We start from the raw sequence: 19,271 nt of genomic DNA on the forward strand, positions 1-19,271 counted from the left end.
TGCGTGAAAAAGTTGCGCCTTAGGTCCCTTTTATATCTTTCCCTTCTCACCCTAAACGTATGCCCTCTAGTTCTGGACTCCCCCACCCCGGGGAAAAGACTTTCTCTATTTGTCCTATCCATGCTTCTCAAGATTTTATAAACCTCTATAAGGTCACCCCTCAGCCTCCGATGCAATCTACTGGAAATTTGCAAAATTAAAAGCAGTACATCAACCACCTCGACTAGCCTATTGTTTTAAGACTCTGGGATGAAATTCATTAGGACTTGGGGATTTGTCAGCTTTCAGTTCCACTAATTTGCTCATAAACATAAACACCATGCCTCTAGTGATTGTAATTTCCTTGAGGTTCTCCCTCCCGTCCACTTCCTCATTTACAGCCAATGCCACCAAAGGGTCCCTTCACTATGTGGTAGTTACTAAAGCTTTTCTCATTGCACAACACCAGGTCTAAGACAGCCTACACTCTGTTTGGTTCCAGAATGCACTGCTCTAAGAAAACTACACTGAAAATGCCCTATGAAGCCTTCATCTAGGCTATCTTTGCCCATCTGATTTTTTCAGATTATATTTGGATTTAAATCCTCCATGATTATTGTCGTATTTTTCTGAAAGGCCCTCATAAATACTCCATTGCGCTGTAGGGTACTGTTCAGGACAGAGACAAAAAAACTGCAGATGCTGTAATCCAAAATAGACAGGCAGGAGGCTGGAAGAACACAGCAAGCCAGGCAGCATCAGGAGGTGGAGAAGTCGACATTTCGGGTGTAACCCTTCTTCAGGACTCAAAAGTGTGCTAATCCATGGCTAGAAATCAGGGGAGTGGCAGAGGAATGCACTCTCAGAGGTCTCAAGCCAGTCTGTTAAATTCACTCGTGGACGCAATCAATCAGAGAAGAGTCACCCCTGAAAACTGAATGGAGGGGAACTTGCTCTAATCACTGGCAGCAGCCTGTGACTGGAAGAGCAGCAAATGGAAGTGACATCAGTGCATGAGAAGCCAGACAGAGATCAAGGGCCCCTCTAAGCTATGGCTGAGATTGAGGCTGAGCCATTTGCCTGGGCTGAAGTTAGATACTGATATTAGCTGACGCCAGGAGCAGGGCTGCCTTTAGCTGAGGTAAGAATTCACTGTCAATGAATGAGGAGTACCAAGTTTAAGGTTATGTAAATTCTCCAGTTGCTATACTTAGGGGAAAAATGTAATGGGTTGCACTGAATTGGAAACTGGATTAATTGCTTAATTTAAAATTAGATTGATACTTGAGATACCCCATTTAAATAATAAAATGGAGTAACTGTCTAGTTAAAATGTTTCAGCTATTTACATATGGAAACATATTGGTTGCGATCTCATCATTCTGTGGAATGTAAGTTTAGGGTGTTGGCTTTTTGTGTGTAGAAGTGTATAGTAATTAAGTAGAAGACAACGTGTTGCTTACTTATATCTGATGTGGAAGAAATTAGTGCTTTACGTGTGTGTTGTGGCTTTTATTTTAATAGGAAGTTGATCATTATTGTCAAATGACTCTAATTCTGCTCATGTGTGTGTCCAAGTTACCCATTCAACAAATATAAAGGAGGTATAGATGTGGGGAAGATGGTTCCATTGGTAGGAGAGAATAAGACCCAAGGGCACAGCCTTAGAGTAAAGGGAAGACCTTTTAGAATGCAGATAATGAGAAAATTCTTCAGCCAGAGAGTGGTGAATCTATGGAATTCACTGCCACAGAAGGCTGTGGAGGCCAGGTCATTCTCTATATTTGAGACTGCGATATATAGGTTCTTGCCGATCAAGGGTTACAGGGAGAAAGTGGGAGGATGGGGCTGAGAAATTTATCAGCCATGATTGAATGGCAGAGTAGACTCAATGGGCTGAATGGCCTAATGTCTTCTCCAGGTTTTATGGTCTTATGGTTTTACGTAACTGCATCACCTAATAATAAATTAGTGAGAATGGAAAACGTAGTCCCCGAAAATGAAAAGTCACCCTCACAAAAAAATCTCAAGAGGAGCCCTCAAAAAAAAGTAGCTGGGCCCTTAGTGCTAATACCTTCATTGATTAACGGAGCCACTGCTTCATCTTTCCCTAACTTCCTGATGTTCGGAAATGTCCCGATTCAGGTCCGAGTCAATGTCATCCTGCAGCTATGTCTCTGTACTGGCTATTCAATCATGCAAGTACAAGTAAGGAAGCACTATCAGTTCACCTGTTTTGTTTAGAATGCTAATGTACATTCAGATAGAGAACCATTTGTTTTGTCAGTTTTTTGTAACCTCTTGCCTTATCTTTTGATTCACTAAGAGATTTGTCCTCTCTAACCCTTTCCGTCAAGGTCTATTTATGATTTTCCATTCTAGTGTCATTCTCTCTTGCCTCATCCCATGCTCTTTGATTTACCACATCATCCCAAATTTGCTCTCATACCTCCACGAATTAGTTTAAAACCTTTCCCTACTTACATGGCCTGCTGGAACAATATTCCCAGTACAATTTGGGATCCCAATCCTCCAGTCCCAACTTTTTCCAGTACTGGTGCCAGTGTTCCACGAACGGGGCCCATTTCTGCACCCTTTTTGCGAACCACACATTCATTTCTCCAATCTTATTTGCCCTATGCCAATCTGTATATAGCTCAGCTATTATTATCTTAGGTGTTCTGCTTCTGAATTTGATACTTAGTTCCTCAAAATGACCTCCTGCCTTGTCCCATCTATGTTGTGGTACCTAGAGGATCCATGATGACTGGATCTTGCCCTTCCACTGCAGGTTCCTCTCCAGTTGTGAGCAAAGGTCCCAGGTCCTGACACTGGGTTGGCAACACAGATTCTGGATTCTCACTCTTTGATGCAGAGAACAGTATAAACCTGTTCACAATGCTGCCCCCCCCTCCCCCCCCACCCCACCCCACCACCACTACCATTACATTCCTCTTTGCTTTCTCCCACTGGAATGGCTTCCTGTACCATGGTGCTGTGGTGAGTTGGCTCATCAATGCTACAGCCCTCACTCTCATCCAAACAAGCTAAAAGTCCCTCAAACCTGTTGGACAGCAAGTGATAGACATCAAATGATGGCCAAGCAGCCAAGCCCACATCCCATGAATCAAAAACAGAATGCTGAGGCTCTGACACTCCGGCCTTCTGGTTCTCTTTAGCTGCCTCACGCAGCTTGCTTCCCATGACTAGTGACCAAACCAGAAGACCCTATCCTAAGGGGTGTGCCTGCCTCTTGGAACAATGTGTCCTGATAACCTACTACCTCCCTGATGTGTTGCTGTCAGACTCTCAAACTCTGAGCTGACCCTAATTCAGATACAAACACGAAATAGAGATCGGTTTATCCTGGATCACACAGGCTTCCAGGAGCACCCACATTCTATATGCACAACACATTACCGGCTCTCCAATTCTTGGTCAGTCTTTGTTAAGTAATAAGTTACTCTTGAAAGTGCATTGTGAACCTACACTCCATTCTTGCTTTCCTTCTGCTAGAGTGTCTTAAAATGATTATTTAATTCAGTAGTAATAGACTGTGTTTAATTTCTAAAAAGATTTTTCTTAAATTCAGCACATCAGACACAATCTGTAAGAGCAGTTAGAGAGTCATAGAGTCATACAGCACAGAAACAGACCTTTCAGTCCAACCAGTCCATGCCAACCATAATCCCGAACTAAACTAGTTCCACTGGCCTACAATTGGCCCATATCCCTCCAAACATTTCTTATTCACATACTTACCAAAGTGTCTTTTAAACATTGTAACAGTTCCTGCAAATACCACTTATTCTGGAAGTTCATTCTACACCTGAACCACCCTCTGTATAGAATGGGTTACTCCTCATACCTCTTTTAAATCTTTCTCCTCTCATCTTAAAAATATGCCTCCAGTCTTGAAATCCCACACCCAAGGGAAAAGACACCTGCCATTCACTTTATCTATACCACTCATGATTTTATAAACCTCTATAAGGTCACCGCTCAGCCTCCTATGCTCTAGTGAAAAAAGTCCCAGCCTCTCCCTATAACTCAAACCCTCCATTTTCTGGAAATATCCTGGCAAATCTTTTCTGAACCCTTTCTAGCTTATTAATATCCTTCCAAGATTAAGGTGACCAGAACTGGACACAGTACTCCACAAGTTCCTCACCAACAAACAGATTATAGCTTTCTAAAACAGAAATTGCTGGAAAAGCTCAGCACGTTTGGCAGTTATCTGTGGAGATAAGTCAGAGTTAACATTTCGGGTCGAGTGACCTTTCCTCAGAATTGAGGAGTTTTGAGGAAGGGTCACTTGACCCAAAATGTTAACTCTGACTTCTCTCCACAGATACTGCCAGAGTTGTGAGTTTTTCCAGCAATTTATGTGTTTTTTCTGATTTACCGCATCAGTATTATTTCAGTTTTTAGATTATAAGACCATAAGACATAGGAGCGGAAGTAAGGCCATTCAGCCCATCGAGTCCACTCCACCATTCAATCATGGCTGATGGGTATTTCAATTCCACTTACCTGCATTCTCCCCGTAGCCCTTAATTCCTTGTGACATCAAGAATTTATCAATTTCTGCCTTGAAGACATTTAGCGTCCCAGCCTCCACTGCACTCTGCGGCAATGAATTCCACAGGCCCACCACTCTCTGGCTGAAGAAATGTCTCCGCATTTCTGTTCTGAATTTACCCCCTCTAATTCTAAGGCTGTGTCCACGTGTCCTAGTCTCCTCGCCTAAAGGAAACAATTTCCTAGCATCCACCCTCTCCAAGCCATGTATAGCTTTCCTGTGATTGTAATGGTTCACTCTAACTTTCAAAATGTGTGATGTGAGGATGCTCTGCTCACCCTCACCTCTAGATGCTGCTGCCTGCCTGGGGTTTGTCTGCTCACCCTCACCTCTAGATGCTGCTGCCTGCCTGGGGTTTGTCTGCTCACCCTGTCCTCTAGGTGCTGCTGCCTGCCTGGGGTTTGTCTGCTCACCCTGTCCTCTAGATGCTGCTGCCTGCCTGGGGTTTGTCTGCTCACCCTCTCCTCTAGATGCTGCTGCCTGCCTGGGGTTTGTCTGCTCACCCTCTCCTCTAGGTGCTGCTGCCTGTGAGGGTTTATCTGCTCACCCTGTCTTCTAGATGCTGCTGCCTGGGTTTGTCTGCTCACCCTCTCCTCTAGATGCTGCCAGCTGGGGTTTGTATGCTCACCCTCTCCTCTAGATGCTGCTGCCTGTCTGGGGTTTGTCTGCTCACCCTCACCTCTAGATGCTGCTGCCTGCCTGGGGTTTGTCTGCTCACCCTCTCCTCTAGATGCTGCTGCCTGCCTGGGGTTTGTCTGCTCACCCTCTCCTCTAGATGCTGCTGCCTGCCTGGGGTTTGTCTGCTCACCCTCTCCTCTAGATGCTGCCAGCTGGGGTTTGTCTGCTCACCCTCCCCTCTAGGTGCTGCCTGCCTGGGGTTTGTCTGCTCACCCTCTCCTCTAGATGCTGCTGCCTGCCTGGGGTTTGTCTGCTCATCCTCTCATTTTAGATTACATTACATTACATTACATTACAGTGTGGAAACAGGCCCTTCGGCCCAACAAGTCCACACCGACCCGCCGAAGCGAACCCACCCATACCCCTACCACTACATTTACCCCTTACCTAACACTACGGGCAATTTAGCATGGCCAATTCACCTGGCCCTGCACATCTTTGGACTGTGGGAGGAAACCGGAGCACCCGGAGGAAACCCACGCAGACACGGGGAGAACGTGCAAACTCCACACAGTCAGTCGCCTGAGGCGGGAATTGAACCCGGGTCTCTGGCGCTGCGAGGCAACAGTGCTAACCACTGTGCCACCGTGCCGCCCACCTCCTCTAGATGCTGCCTGCCTGGGGTTTGTCTGCTCACCCTCTCCTCTAGATGCTGCCTGCCTGGGGTTTGTCTGCTCACCCTCTCCTCTAGATGCTGTCTGCCTGGGGTTTGTCTGCTCACCCTCTCCTCTAGGTGCTGCCTGCCTGGGGTTTGTCTGCTCACCCTCTCCTCAAGATGCTGCTCCCTGGGGTTTGTCTGCTCACTCGCTCCTCTACATTTTGCTGCTGCCTGCCTGGGGCTTGTCTGCTCACCTGCTCCTCTCGGTGTTGTCCCTGCATTATTTTGTTTTTGAAACTCAACATTCTTAATATCCACTCTGCTCTGTGCATCTCAAACAAGTCTTCCACTATCCATACCTCGCCCTGAAGTTAATCATGGTCGCCTTTAAAATTTTATTTCAGGCTTCACTGTGTCACCGCTTCCTGTACTAATGCAACTTGACAATAAAATATTCATGTACCACCAAGTAAAATATACAAAACGTTAGGATTTTCATCGAGAATGATTTCTTCCTGTAATTTAGATGTTGTGGAACCAAAGAGTTACAATCTGTTATTCTTTTAACTATCATACTATTTATAATTTTTCAGATAAGGAGTACAATCAAAAGACTAAAAGAAAGAAGAAGAGCTCTGAACTTTTCAGTAAGTAAAATGTTGTTAGCCTTTTCCTTATCTTAGCCACTGTGCGTAATAGATACTTAGATATCTGGGCAGATTTTTACTTGATATAATTAAAGTTTATAAGCAAAATAACAATGAGGAATCATTGATATTATTGGAGGAAGAATAATCATTTTATAGAGGTTGGCGAGTGACAGCAGCACCAGAGAGAGTTTAGGCTCCCGACAGCTTCTGCATTGACGTAGCGCCGATGGTTGCTGCAGCAGAGGCGAATTTGGGTTCCCAAAGGGGTCTGTGTCTAGTGCCGATTCATGGCAGTGGTGGTGGAGATGGATTTGGACTAGTACAAGACCCTGCAGCATCAGCAGCACCTACATCAATGCGGTGGGCCTGAAGTGGAGTCAGGGGGGCGGCAGAGGTGAGTTTGTGTTGGTGTGGTACCTAGCGGCATTGGCACCCTCTGCATTGGCGAGGTCCGCCTAATGCAAAACATTGCAAAACTACCAGTGGATACTGTGTCTTCCCTCTCCAAGGATCACAATGCTCACCACGGAAGAGATGTGGGCAGTTTGAAGTTGTGCTCAGCTCCTTTCTGAAAGAAAAAAAAACCCACCACAAAACTTACCAATATGTACCACCAGAGTCAGAAGGCACAAACCAAAACAAAAAGAGGGAGGAGATTAAATCAAAATAGTGATATTACTGCACCCCGGCATCCGTGGTTATCTATAAGAACCCAGCTGTTCTTTTGAAAAACCCACCACCAAATTGCCCAGTTGAACAACTAAATAACAAATATCAAAATTCCAACAGATTCCACACTCCAACTTGAACCTGTGTCCGAGAGTGTTCGCCTGGGCGACTAGATCACTCATCCAATGATTTTACCACTGCACCATCATCTCCTCTAGAAGCTAGCTCTTGATGTTTTTCATCAATCTGTTTCGACATATCATGACAGTGCGAGGTGGGAATTGACCCAGATCTTCCAGCCCAGAGTAAGGGATATTACTACTGCACCACAAGAGCCCAGAAGATTCAGTACATGCTTACTGCTGCTCCTGGTATGGATAATTTCTAATGAACCTGTTCAGACATGTTACGACACATCTCTGGAGCAGCTGGGACACGAACCTAGGCCTCCTGTTCCAGAGGCAGGGACAGTCCCACTGTACCACAAGAACAATGTCCAATCAGCGTCACCTACCCTCAATCAATTCTGGAGCTGTTCTGTTTAACACTTGAAGGAGCCTGAATTTCTAACTCTGGCAGAACTTTTCACAGTGGAGAAATCTCTAATTGCACAAATATCCAAATACTCTTTTCCACATCCAGAATAGTTTTTTTGGCATTAATTATGATATTTTTGCTGTTAACAGAAAGGCATAGCTTTATGAAAGATTTTTTTACAGCGAACGAAAGAAAAAAACAGATGTACATATCAGTGTGAAATAACACCATCATTACAACCATAACATCCAGGACATTAAGTGCAAAGAATGTTCACTTGTGAGAAGGTGCAATTAATATCGAGTAATTCCACCAGAATATTACCACAGGTATACAGTCCTTTATCCGAAATTCCAAAATCGGAAAAACTCCGAAATACGAAACTTTTCATCGTGAAGTGTGGAGTGTCATTTTGGCATGCGGACAGGTGACCCAACTCCACAGCCACTTGAAACACGTCACTCAGATGTGACATGGCGGTGTGGCCAAGCCTGGCTGGCGTCAGTTGTGTCTCAGTGCTCGTACTAGTCACACGTACATCTGCTGTTGGTAATTTTTTAAAATTTCACTGAAAATGTCATTTATTCCGAAATCCGAAAAATTCCGAATTCTGAAAAACAACTGGGCCCAAGGATTTCGGATAAAGGATTATGTACCTGCACCAGGTTTCTGTTAGAAAGAAGTCTTGATCTGAAACAAAGCAAATGCTTAATTTCAACCTTACTGCCAAGCAATTATTAGCTGAAAGTGTTTGTTTGAATAAGTTCCAGCGGCTTTTCGAAGAGCAACAATTAGTGGTTGTTTGGAAACTGAGTCTTGATTTGATAAATGAAGATAGATGACTTGGTCAATACATTAATTAGTCAATCAATATGTGGTTTTCTGAAAGAAGAAACAGAAAATAGACAGAATAAATATTTCACTATAAAAGTCCCCAAAGTTAGTTTCCAAATCAACATGAAAATCAATGTATGTATTCCATTGAATCATTTTCTCTGTGATGGGGCCAAGAAAAATAGAGTCAACTTTGTTATAAAGCTACAAAGTTTCAAATCCCTTTGGCATTGTCCTTTGGCATTAACCTGTCAGCAGTGTATTTATGTTTTGTGCTTCTGGCAGAGATCACGTACCTCAGTGAACTGGTTTAAAAATAGTTAATAGGAGCTACCACATGACTTGTCCATTATGAATGATCACATTAGCTCGACCCAAGTTGTCATGCTTTATGAGAACAGGCAGTTTGTCCCAGACTGCAGGCGCAGCAGGTAATTTGAAATGAAATGAGACAGTTTCTACAGCCAGATTGATTTGGGAATCTTGCATGTTTTCCCCTTTGACCTCTGACAGGTTGACACTACAAAGATTGTGACTTGTAAAAAATGATCAGTCAGTAATATATTTAGGCTGCTGACATACTGTTGGTAACACAAAGTGATTTTCCATGTTTTGCCTGTGAAGGAAGGTAGTCCTTTTTTAAAAACTATATTTATATACTTTCAAAGCTCAGCTTTCTCCCTTTCATCGGAGATGCTCCCCAGACATTTGTTCATGCTCCATGTAAAGTGGGTGCCTCTATGGCCGACATAGCAACAGCAAATGTACACTTCTTTCACTCCAGAAGCCTGTCATATTGGATCCTGATGCTCATGAGATACCCAGGGTCAAGGCATGCTGCATGTCTAAGAAAGCCTCACTTGCCTATTTAAAGAAGGGCTTTATGCATGTTGAAAATAACTTTTGTGAAATTGGTCGGCCTCATAGCTTGACTTACTTGGCATCTTTTTATCTGTGAGAGATGATGGGAATGCTGCCTCAGGAACTTGGGAAGGTGAAGAAGGACCATCTGCTGCATTTCCTTTGATAGCTGAACAAACTAATTCTGATTTGGTCAAGTCTGCCACCAGTGCCACACATGATGTTGTCTCTTGTCGGGGGTGTGGAATGATCTTTGCTGATGCAGGGCTGATGTATGCTTCAGAGCTTCTGACATGATGGTGGTGAATTTTTGTCCTGCCAATATTGACATTTGTGTCGATTATCAGCTAGAGTTTCCCATTTGTTATAATTGATATTAAGGCTTCCATGTCTCTCTTGACTGCATCCCTGAATTAGAGCTTCAGCTGTGCTGCTAGTCTCTTGACACATCACTGTGGATGTAAAATCTTCCATTTTATGCATGTAACCAAACCAGCAAAGCCTACTGTGTTTGTTCAGTGCTAATATACTTGACATGTTTGCTTTAGAAAGGGCTGCTCATTGATTACTTTGACTTTCCACGTGATATCAAGGATGTCATGGAGACTAGTAGTGGAAGTTTTTGAGCCTTTTCTCTTGGTTATCCTGACTTTGCTGGTACAGTCCCATGTGCTGAGGATGTAAGAGGTAAGTTTCTTGATTCTGTGAGTCAGTTTGTTATTTCTCCATGCCACTGTTAGTCACCCAGAGTTGGAGGCTGCCTTTCCAATGGACAGGCTGAGCTCTTTGTCAACAGATAGGATTTCTGTTGCAATAGCTTGCAGGAACTAGAATTTATTCATTGTTACCATTGGTGAGTTGTTGAGTCTGAACATGGGCAAAGTGTCCATATACACAGCTTTCTTGGCACTGATGATGAGGGAGAACATGACACAGTCTTGGGAGACACAATCCATTATAGTTCAGGAGCTGGGGGTCTGTCTGGGCAACATTTGTCACATCGCCAGCACAAGGAAGATCTCTTACTAGGATATACCGCAATTCCCTCTTGACTTTTGGTCTCAATAGATTGAGGAGTTTCGGCCTTATTTTCTATAGAGGTCCCCCCTTTCCTTTTGGTAGGAAAAACGTAGGTCAGGAGGATGCAGGCACAGATTTGAGGCTAGCATGCATCTGGTTCACTCCATCTTTGACCTACAAAGCTATAATGGAAGAATGGTTTGAGACTGAGAAGCTTGGAGAATGACTGATTTTCTCCAGTAACCTTCTCATGGTGTCCGATGTCTTTTTGTGAGATCCACAAAAGCAAGTAAGGTAGTGTGCTGTTTGCTGCTGTCTGCACTTCTTTTGAAGCTGATGAGAAGATCGTAACTATTGTGGACCTGCCAGCTTAGAAAACACATTGAACTCCAGGTCTAGACAAAGAAACATTGTTATTATGACTCTGGCAAAGACATTCCCAGTAACACTGAGGAATGAGATGCCCCAGTGGTTGTTGCAAAGTCCTTGTTTGAATTTGTTCTTGAAATAACATAATGATGTTTGTATTGTTCACATCCTTCTTGCCGGCAGAGGAGAAGGAGCCTGTGGAGATATGGCATCTGGCCGTATTTGCGAAGCTCAGCTGGTATGAAAAGACCCTGCAGCCATGCTGATGAAAGAGCTTGTCTGCTCTGTAGTTGCTGCTTTGTTCCCTAAGGCTGCTGGGTAACCGCTGGGACTTATTTGTGGCTGTTTTCTATGTCCCACAGCGGGACTTCTGGCAACAACTCCCTGCTAGTGTTAGGAACGAACATCAAAGATAGGAGCAGGAGCAGTCCCTTCTGCCGTTCAATAAGACCATTGGTGATTTGGTTGTGGTTTTAGCTCCTCTTTTCTGTCTGCCGCATAATCCTTGAATCTCTTGTCAATTAAAACCGTACCTTACTCGGCCTTGAATAAACTCAATGACTCAACCTCTCCAGGTTCCTGGCTTTACAGGGCTACTAAAAGTTTTTTAAGGTGTGAACATTGATATAATATGAAACATGCAGCCAAGTTTCACACATCAACCCCCCCACAAGCAGCATTGTGCCAATGATCAGTCTGTTTTGTGATTTCAAGTAAGGATAAATATTGGGCAGGATGCCAGCAATTACTCCCCTACTTTGAAATATTGATATGGGATCTTTTACCATCACTTGAACAGGCACATGGAGCCTTGGTTTAACAATACATGGAATGAGAAAATGTTAGACAGCCACCACACTGTTAGCTTTCTCCAGGCCGAAAGTAACACAGACTGCACTTACCTTTTCTGGCACACTCCTTATCATCATCTAGTATCTGTCTGAATAGAAAGGGATTCCAGTCCCTCAATGTATAGCTCTTTTGTGACCTCAAGTGGCCCGTTATGTAGGTCAGTTCCCAGTGCTCTGCCATGGCCATCATTCACCCGGAACCAGTTCTTTACGTTACCCTAATTCTCAGTGGGTCATCGGGACATACACTGGCTGCTGCTTGATGAGCTATCCCTTTTATTAACGAGTTGTGATTCTCATTAGCAACTCTGGCACAGATGCAGAGCTGGTTTATTGCTAGAATCGTAACAAGTCCAAAAGCATCACTGAGCAGATAGTCAGCAGGCTCAGAACACATCCACTGTTCAGAGGAGTGCACCCCACGACTAACCAACTGGATAGTTATGTGCTGTAAAACTTCACAATGCTCCAGGACCGGTTCCTTTGCTGTCAATTGTTCTTCAACTATTAACCTGTCAACAGTGTGTTTATGTTTTGTGCGTATGGCAGAGATCACGTACCTAGTGAACTGGTTTCAAAGTAGGAGGAGGAGTTGCAAGGGACGGAGCAGTGCTGACCACTTGTGTACTTAATTGCCAGAGCTTTCGGAGAAATGTCGCCCATTCTCATTCACCAAAATTCCACATTCCCTATCACTGCAGTCCTTGTTACAAACATTTGATTGCCTACCTTCAGTCAAGCTCCTTGCTTCACTACAAATTCTAATAACAACAAATCCATTAAATTATTGTTCCACTTACTGTGATCCATGTAAATATTGCTAATAATTTACAGTGTGAACTATCTTTGGCACCACTTGTCCTGTCCAAATGTACCCACAGTAGAAATTGTCTGGGAGATGGAAGCTGGTCAATTTTCATTAAGAACACTTCAAATTGATGTGATATACTCCTCTTGCAAGTTGGTAACACAAATTGAACTCGACTCCTTTTGTGTTGTAAGCTCCAATGATATTTCCATGTTGGCCATTTGCATTGGGACATGTTGGGTGCTATTATTTGTGCAGGGTACATGGGCATCATTTATTGCCCAGTTCTAAGTGCCCAGAGGAAATTGATCGTGTGCTGTTTTCTCAAACTGTTGCAGTCCTCGGATTGTATGGGCATGCACAGTGCTGTTTGGAAAGGAGTTCCAGGATTTTGACGAGGTGTGAAGGAACAGCGATATAATTCCAAGTCAGGATGGTATGTAACTTGGAGGGATCAGGAGAGTCATAGTGTTTGTATGTATCTGATGCACATGTCCTTCCAGGTGACACAGTTCACGGGTTTGGATGTTGTTGTCAAATAAGCCTTGGTAAGTTATTTCAGGGTATCAGTGCACTGATTCCACTGAAGGAGTGGATGTTAAAGGTAATGAATTACAAGCTGTTGGATCTGCAATCATCCAGACAAATGGGAGATACCCCAATACACACCTGACTTGCCCCTTGCAGATGGACAGGCATTTGAGAGACATGAGGTGAGTTACTCGCCGCAGAATTCCTTGTCTCAGGCCTGCTTACTTGGCTTGTTCAGTTTAGTTTCCGATCAATGGAACCCCCCCAGGATGTTGATTGTTTGGGAATTGAGTGAGAGTAATGCCATTGAATATCAAAGCTGGATTCTCTCTTGTTGAAGATGATCATTGCCTGGCACTTGGATGTGCGAATGTTACTTGTCACTTGTCAGCCCAAGCCTGGATATTGCTTGGTGCATTTGAACATGGACTGCTTCAGTATCTGAGGAGTCATGAATGATGCTGAAATTGTGCAATCATTGGCAAATGTCCTCACTCAGACTTCATAATGGAGGGTAGGTCATTGATCAAGCAGCTGAAGATGGTTAGGCCTAGGACACTGGGGAACTCCTACAGAGATGTCCTGGAGTTGAGGTTTTTGAATTACAATGACCACAACAATCTCCCTTTGTGCCAGGTATCACCCCAACCAGGAGAAAGTGAGGAATATAGATGCTGGAGATCAGAGTCGAAGAGTGTGGTGCCAGAAAAGCACAGCAGGTCAGGCAGCATCACAGGAGCAGGAGAATCGACGTTTTGAACATGAGCTCTTTATCACTCCAACCAGCAGAGAGTTCCACCATTGCCTTCCCCAAATGTCCTGATTCCCACTGACTCCTGTTTCACTCGAAGTCATTAATGCCACATTTGGTTGAATGCTGCCTTTTAAGTTTTCACCTCAACTCTGGATTTCAGCTCTTTACTTGTGTTTGGACCAAGTTTGGAATGAGGTCAGCAGCTGAGTTGCCCTACCAAAAAGCATCAGTGAGCAGGTTATTCCTGTGTATATGCCACTTGGTATCATTGTCATCAACCCCATCATTTTGCTGATGATCGAGAATAGACTGATAGGGTGATAATGGCAGGTTAAACATGAACAGTTTTTCTCATAGTCCGATAGACAGAAGAACTGTGGCTGTACACTGGGACAGCTTGTCTGTGGGCATAGTTAAATCTGGAGCACGATTCTTCAGTACTGTTGTTGGATTGTTGTCCGAGCACAGGCCTTTGCTGTCTCAGTGCCTCCTGTTTCTTGATTTCACATGGAGTGAATTTAATTGGTTGAAGACTGGCAACTGGGATGCTGGGACATCAGGAGGAGGATAAGATAGATCATCTACATGGCATGTCTGGCTGAAAATGGATGCAGACACTTCCTTCTAATCTTTTGCTCATATGTGCTGGCCTCCCAATCATTGAGCGTAGGAATATTTGTAGATATTCCTCCTTCTGTTAGTTGTTTAGTTGACCACCATCAGGTCAAAAGCATCACTGTTCAATAACATGTCTGATATTGGATTATTACCTCCTGCTTGTTATAAATCATCAAGCTAAAATGAAGAATTAAAGCATCCACTTCACACCCTAGTCAGTTCACTGAGTGGGTAGAGTTACCTGAATGGTGGTCAGTCATACTGTACTAGGAAAGCTTGCCACTGTCTCTTGCGAGAGGAGCCAAAAGGAGGGTCAGAGATTACAATCTGAAATCGTTACATTTCAATTTTTGAAAGCACAACAACATTGAGTTCGACAATTTCAGCTTGTAATCTTTGTTCCCATCCCATTTTGTTTCTGTTTCTTCATCAATCTTTATCCTTTTCCTCATGTTTTTGTTTTCAAACTGTGGCTGTTCATTATTCTGTCATTCACACCTCTCCTGGCCCCATCGTTTGAAATTTACTTGCCCCATTATCACTCCCTTTAATCCTGAATGACCCAACTCTTTTTTTCACTCAATGCCCTCCTTAGTCCATCCTATCACAGAGCTTCCTTTTCTTTTGCTACTCTGCTACATTTCATGATTTAAAACTTAATATGTTGCTAACTTCTCCCGGTTCTGATGAAAGTTCATCAACCTGAAATGTTAACTCTGTTCTCTTTTCAAAGGTGCTGCTTGACCAGCTGACCATTTACAAGATTTTCTGTTTATATTTCCCATTTCCAGCATCTGCAATAATTTGCTTTAGTGTAAGCTTGCTGCTGAGCCCTGCATATTTATCTAATCCGGTACAATTTTCGAAATGAGGAGAAAGAAGTTGCAATGTGACTCCCCACCTTACTTCCAAAAGCCTTTCCATCCCAAACAATGTAGAAGGCAGGAATGTGATGGAATATTCTTCACTGACCAGGATGGTACAACTGTATCAAAATTGAAGAAGCTGGTCCAGGGCAGTATAATTCACTTGAATGGTGTCCATTCACTGCGTTAAATTTCATTCCACCATCAGCATACTGTAACAGCAGTTACTACGTACAGGCTGTACTACAGTGACTCATAAAATTCTTTCAAAAGTCCCTCCCATTCCTACGACATCCATTTTGAAGAAAACAGACAGCATGGAAATGTCATCACTTTCAGCTTCTTCACCAGGTTGGGTACCATCCTGCTGTGAATACATATTGTCATTTTTCATTGTCACTAAGTCAGAATCCTGGAGCTCACTACCAAATAGCATTGTGCAACTAGCTTTAAAGGACAACTGGGTATTAAATACCAGCCTTGCCAGTTTTATCCACATATCATGTAATGATAGAGCCCCAATGTGGAGATAAATTGCGCCATTTCCTATTATAGAATGATCAAACTGTACATCTTTAGCTTGTGCAATCATTCTAAGACTGATCTAAGTTAGATGTTGTCACAGGTTGTTTGAAAGTCATTGCAATAACATTTCATTTCTTCTTCCAATATTGCCCAAGATGCTGTTGAATGAATAATCTATAAAGAAATCATGTAGACAATCATCAATGATAGTTCATATCAACCCAATGTCTGGTCATCTGGCCATCAGAGTCCAGGCAATTGTGCTCTATTTTATGCATGTATTCCTCATAATCTAATGCTTTTCCTACTCAAAATTTATGGGCCATGAGATTTTAGATAGTGTTACCACAGTGTGAAAAGATTCTAATCTTGGCACCAAGGTCTGCTAGCATCGACATTTTAAGATCAGCGTAAACCAGTGGAACATGGATTTAACATTTATGTGGTGCCATTATGATTCCATAACCCAAAAACAGGATCACTTCTGCTTCAGTACACAGCAATCTTCAAACTAGAGTTCGAAACCTGCGTCATAGTCTCAACTTTGCCTAATTGCCGGCTATCGGCCAGCAATATTCTACCCTCATTCTGTTCCTGCACATTAAATATCTGCTAAATAGAAGGCAATTTTATTTTGGTTTCTCCCTTCCTTTTTTTTCATGTGGAAGTTGTCATAGTCCAGTGTTAAAGATTTACACCATCAGAGGACATATTTGCATTTCAGTGAAAGACTGTGCTGATGTTAGTTATTGTGGTCTTTGTACAGTGATTTATACTGTAGGTCATTTTCCAACGGACGTGGATTTGAAGGCACAAGATTCATGACTTTGTACTTTTCATTTTATGGACTGAAATAGAACTGATGCTGAAAAAGTCGTCTTACCTGCCAGGACTTGCAGTGGAAGATGACCTAAGTGACCTGCAGGTGGTAGGCACCGTGTCAAATTGCTTCATGAAATAAAGCTGTCCAGTAGCATATTCACTATAAAAAATGATAGTCTTCTAATACTTGCCACACGGTGTTATGACAGGAATGAAATACAGAATTAAATTGGAAGCAGATTAGTTTTTGGTCCTAATTCAAGTGATGACAAGATATAAGAAGAATTAAACAATGAATGTGCAGACTTGCTAAGTTAATACTCTCCAGTTTCAGCTTCATTCTTGAAGTAGCTCCTAAAGTGTATTGTGTTTAAACCAAAGCCTGGTATTGATTAAATGTTCACACTGTTGCTCTATCATAAGAAATATGGAAAAAAAAACTGTATGTCATGGCTAAGATTTGAGGGAAAAAATAAGGTTAGGATTAAGTTATCAGTGAAAGGTAGTCTCAGTTTTATCTGTCCACATCAGCAATGCAATCTAACCGATCTGTAGTTGCATTCACCAGATTAGACCCTGGGATTTGTTTCTGATTACTAATATTGGCAAATGCTTTTTTATAACACATTGTAGTGAAGTATAAAGTAGTCAGAGTAGTTGTGCTGTTTTATTGTCCTGTGTTTCAAATTAGGAAAATTGAACTATTCTTTACCAATCTATATCCAAGTTTTTGATTTTGTGTACACAGCTGGAGTTCTGCTCTCAGAAGGATAGTGCTTGTCTGACATCCGTGGGATTGTAAAAGAAGTATTCGTGTTCTTCCCAGCTCTATTCTTCATTCTGATTATTAAAATAGCTGAATGCAATCAATGAATTATTTTATTATTACACCTTATTCAGGCCCACGTTGCTTAGTTACCAAAGAAAGAAAGAAATCGTACATGTAAATTACTTTTCATGTCCTTAGGATGTTTCAAAGTATTTCCTAGCCAGTAGTTGATTATTGAAGTTTAGTCACTATTGGTTTGTAGGCAAAGGTGGCAGCCCTCTTAGACAAAGACATACATGAACAATTAATTTTGGTAGTGTCAGTTGCAAAGGTGCTTCTTTTAACTTGAAAAATGCTGTATAATCTTTTATATCCACTGGAGAAGGCAAACCAGGAATTAGCTTAATGTCTCATCTTAAAACAAATGTTTCTGCAACAATGTACCACTCCACCCAACATTATCTAACTTTGCTCAGGTTCTCCAATGCAATCTGAACCTACATCTTTCAGATTCAGAAATGAGAGTACCATCACTAATTTTGATGCTTAAAGAATCTGGGATATCGAAATGCATTAAAGAATGCATTATAAACTGTAAATAACACTGGGTAATAGCTCAGAATAGACAAAAACCTGAAAACATAAGGCATTACTGATTTACAAGAACAGTGACAAAATGGTTGTGTAACTGAACTAACAACCTAGAGTCATGAGTTGGGTTCCAGCAGAGAATTTAAATTCATTTAGTTTAATGACTCGGTGACAGAACAGAACCAGTATCAGTAATGGTAACCATATAATAGTAGGATTGTTGCATAAATCTACCTGGTTCACAAATGCTCTTTAGGGAAAGAAATATGCTGTCCTTATTTTCTTTGGCCTAAATGTGACTCCAGTTCTATAGCAATGTGGAACTGCTCTCTGAAATGGCCTATAAGCTGCTTAGATGTCAAGAGGACTGCTTCCTATATCTTCTCAAGGGCAATTAGGAATGGGCAAAAAGTGTTGGGTTTGCTAACAATGCCCACATCCCATTAATGAATAAAAAATATTTATTGTGTGATTTTAGTTTTCACCTAAAATGATGAATTTCAGGAATTTCCATCTATACATAATCCCCTATGCGTTATTGAATCTCTATAGTCATTTATCAAGAACCATGAATTAACCTGGATGCAACTAATCCAATTAACATCAAATCATCTAAACTGACACTAGAATTTGTGGATTTTCTGCATATTTTAAATTTTAAAATTCATTCATGCGACGTGCTTATTGCTGGTTGGGCCAGCATTTTATTGCTTGTCCCTAGTTGCCTTTGAGAAGGTGGTGGTGACCTGCTTTCTTCAACTGCTGCGGTCCATGTGCTATAGGTGACCCACAATGCCCTTATGGAGGGAATTCCAAGATTTTGACCCAGTGAAGGTGAAGGAATGGTGATACATTTCCAAGTCAGGTGAGTGGCTTTGAGGGGAACTTGCAGGTGGTAGTGTTCCCATGTGTCTGCTGCCCTTGTCCTTCTAGTTGGGATGGTTGTGGTTTGGAAGGTGCTGTCTGACGATCTTCGGTAAATTTTTGCAGTGCATCTTGCAAATAATGTACACTGCTACTACTGGAATGTTATTGTGGAGGGTGTGGATGTTTGTGATGTGGTGCCAGTCAAGTGGGCTGCTTTGTCCTGGATGGTGTCAAGCTTCTTGTGTTCTTGGAGCTGCCCAGGCAACTGGGAAGTAATCCATCACACTCTGGACCTGTGCCTTGTAGATGGTGGACAGGTTTTGGAGAGTCAGGAAGTGAGTTACTTGCCACAGCATTCCTAGCTTCTGACCTTGTAGCCACTGTGTTTATGTGGGGAGTTTGGTTGAATTTATGGTTAATGGTAACCCCAAGGATGTTGATACTGGGGGATTCAGTGATGGTAACACCATTGAATATCATGGGATGATGGTT

General features: G+C 42.5%; 1 protein-coding gene across 2 annotated transcripts in view; it reads left to right on the forward strand.

Annotated features, from left to right (window-relative positions):
- LOC122554545 (adhesion G protein-coupled receptor D2) overlaps positions 1-19,271 on the forward strand; it is a 308,358-nt gene that overhangs the window by 156,662 nt on the left and 132,425 nt on the right. For both annotated transcript variants that reach the window (XM_043699743.2, XM_043699744.2), the window contains one exon: positions 6,431-6,484. In XM_043699743.2, coding sequence (XP_043555678.1) covers positions 6,431-6,484 — 54 coding nt within the window. The remainder of the gene's footprint in view (positions 1-6,430; positions 6,485-19,271) is intronic.

The sequence above is a fragment of the Chiloscyllium plagiosum genome, unplaced genomic scaffold (genome assembly GCF_037043375.1).
Source record: "Chiloscyllium plagiosum isolate Xiang-an unplaced genomic scaffold, Cpla_swu_hap1 HiC_scaffold_9, whole genome shotgun sequence".
Classification (NCBI taxonomy): domain Eukaryota; kingdom Metazoa; phylum Chordata; class Chondrichthyes; order Orectolobiformes; family Hemiscylliidae; genus Chiloscyllium; species Chiloscyllium plagiosum.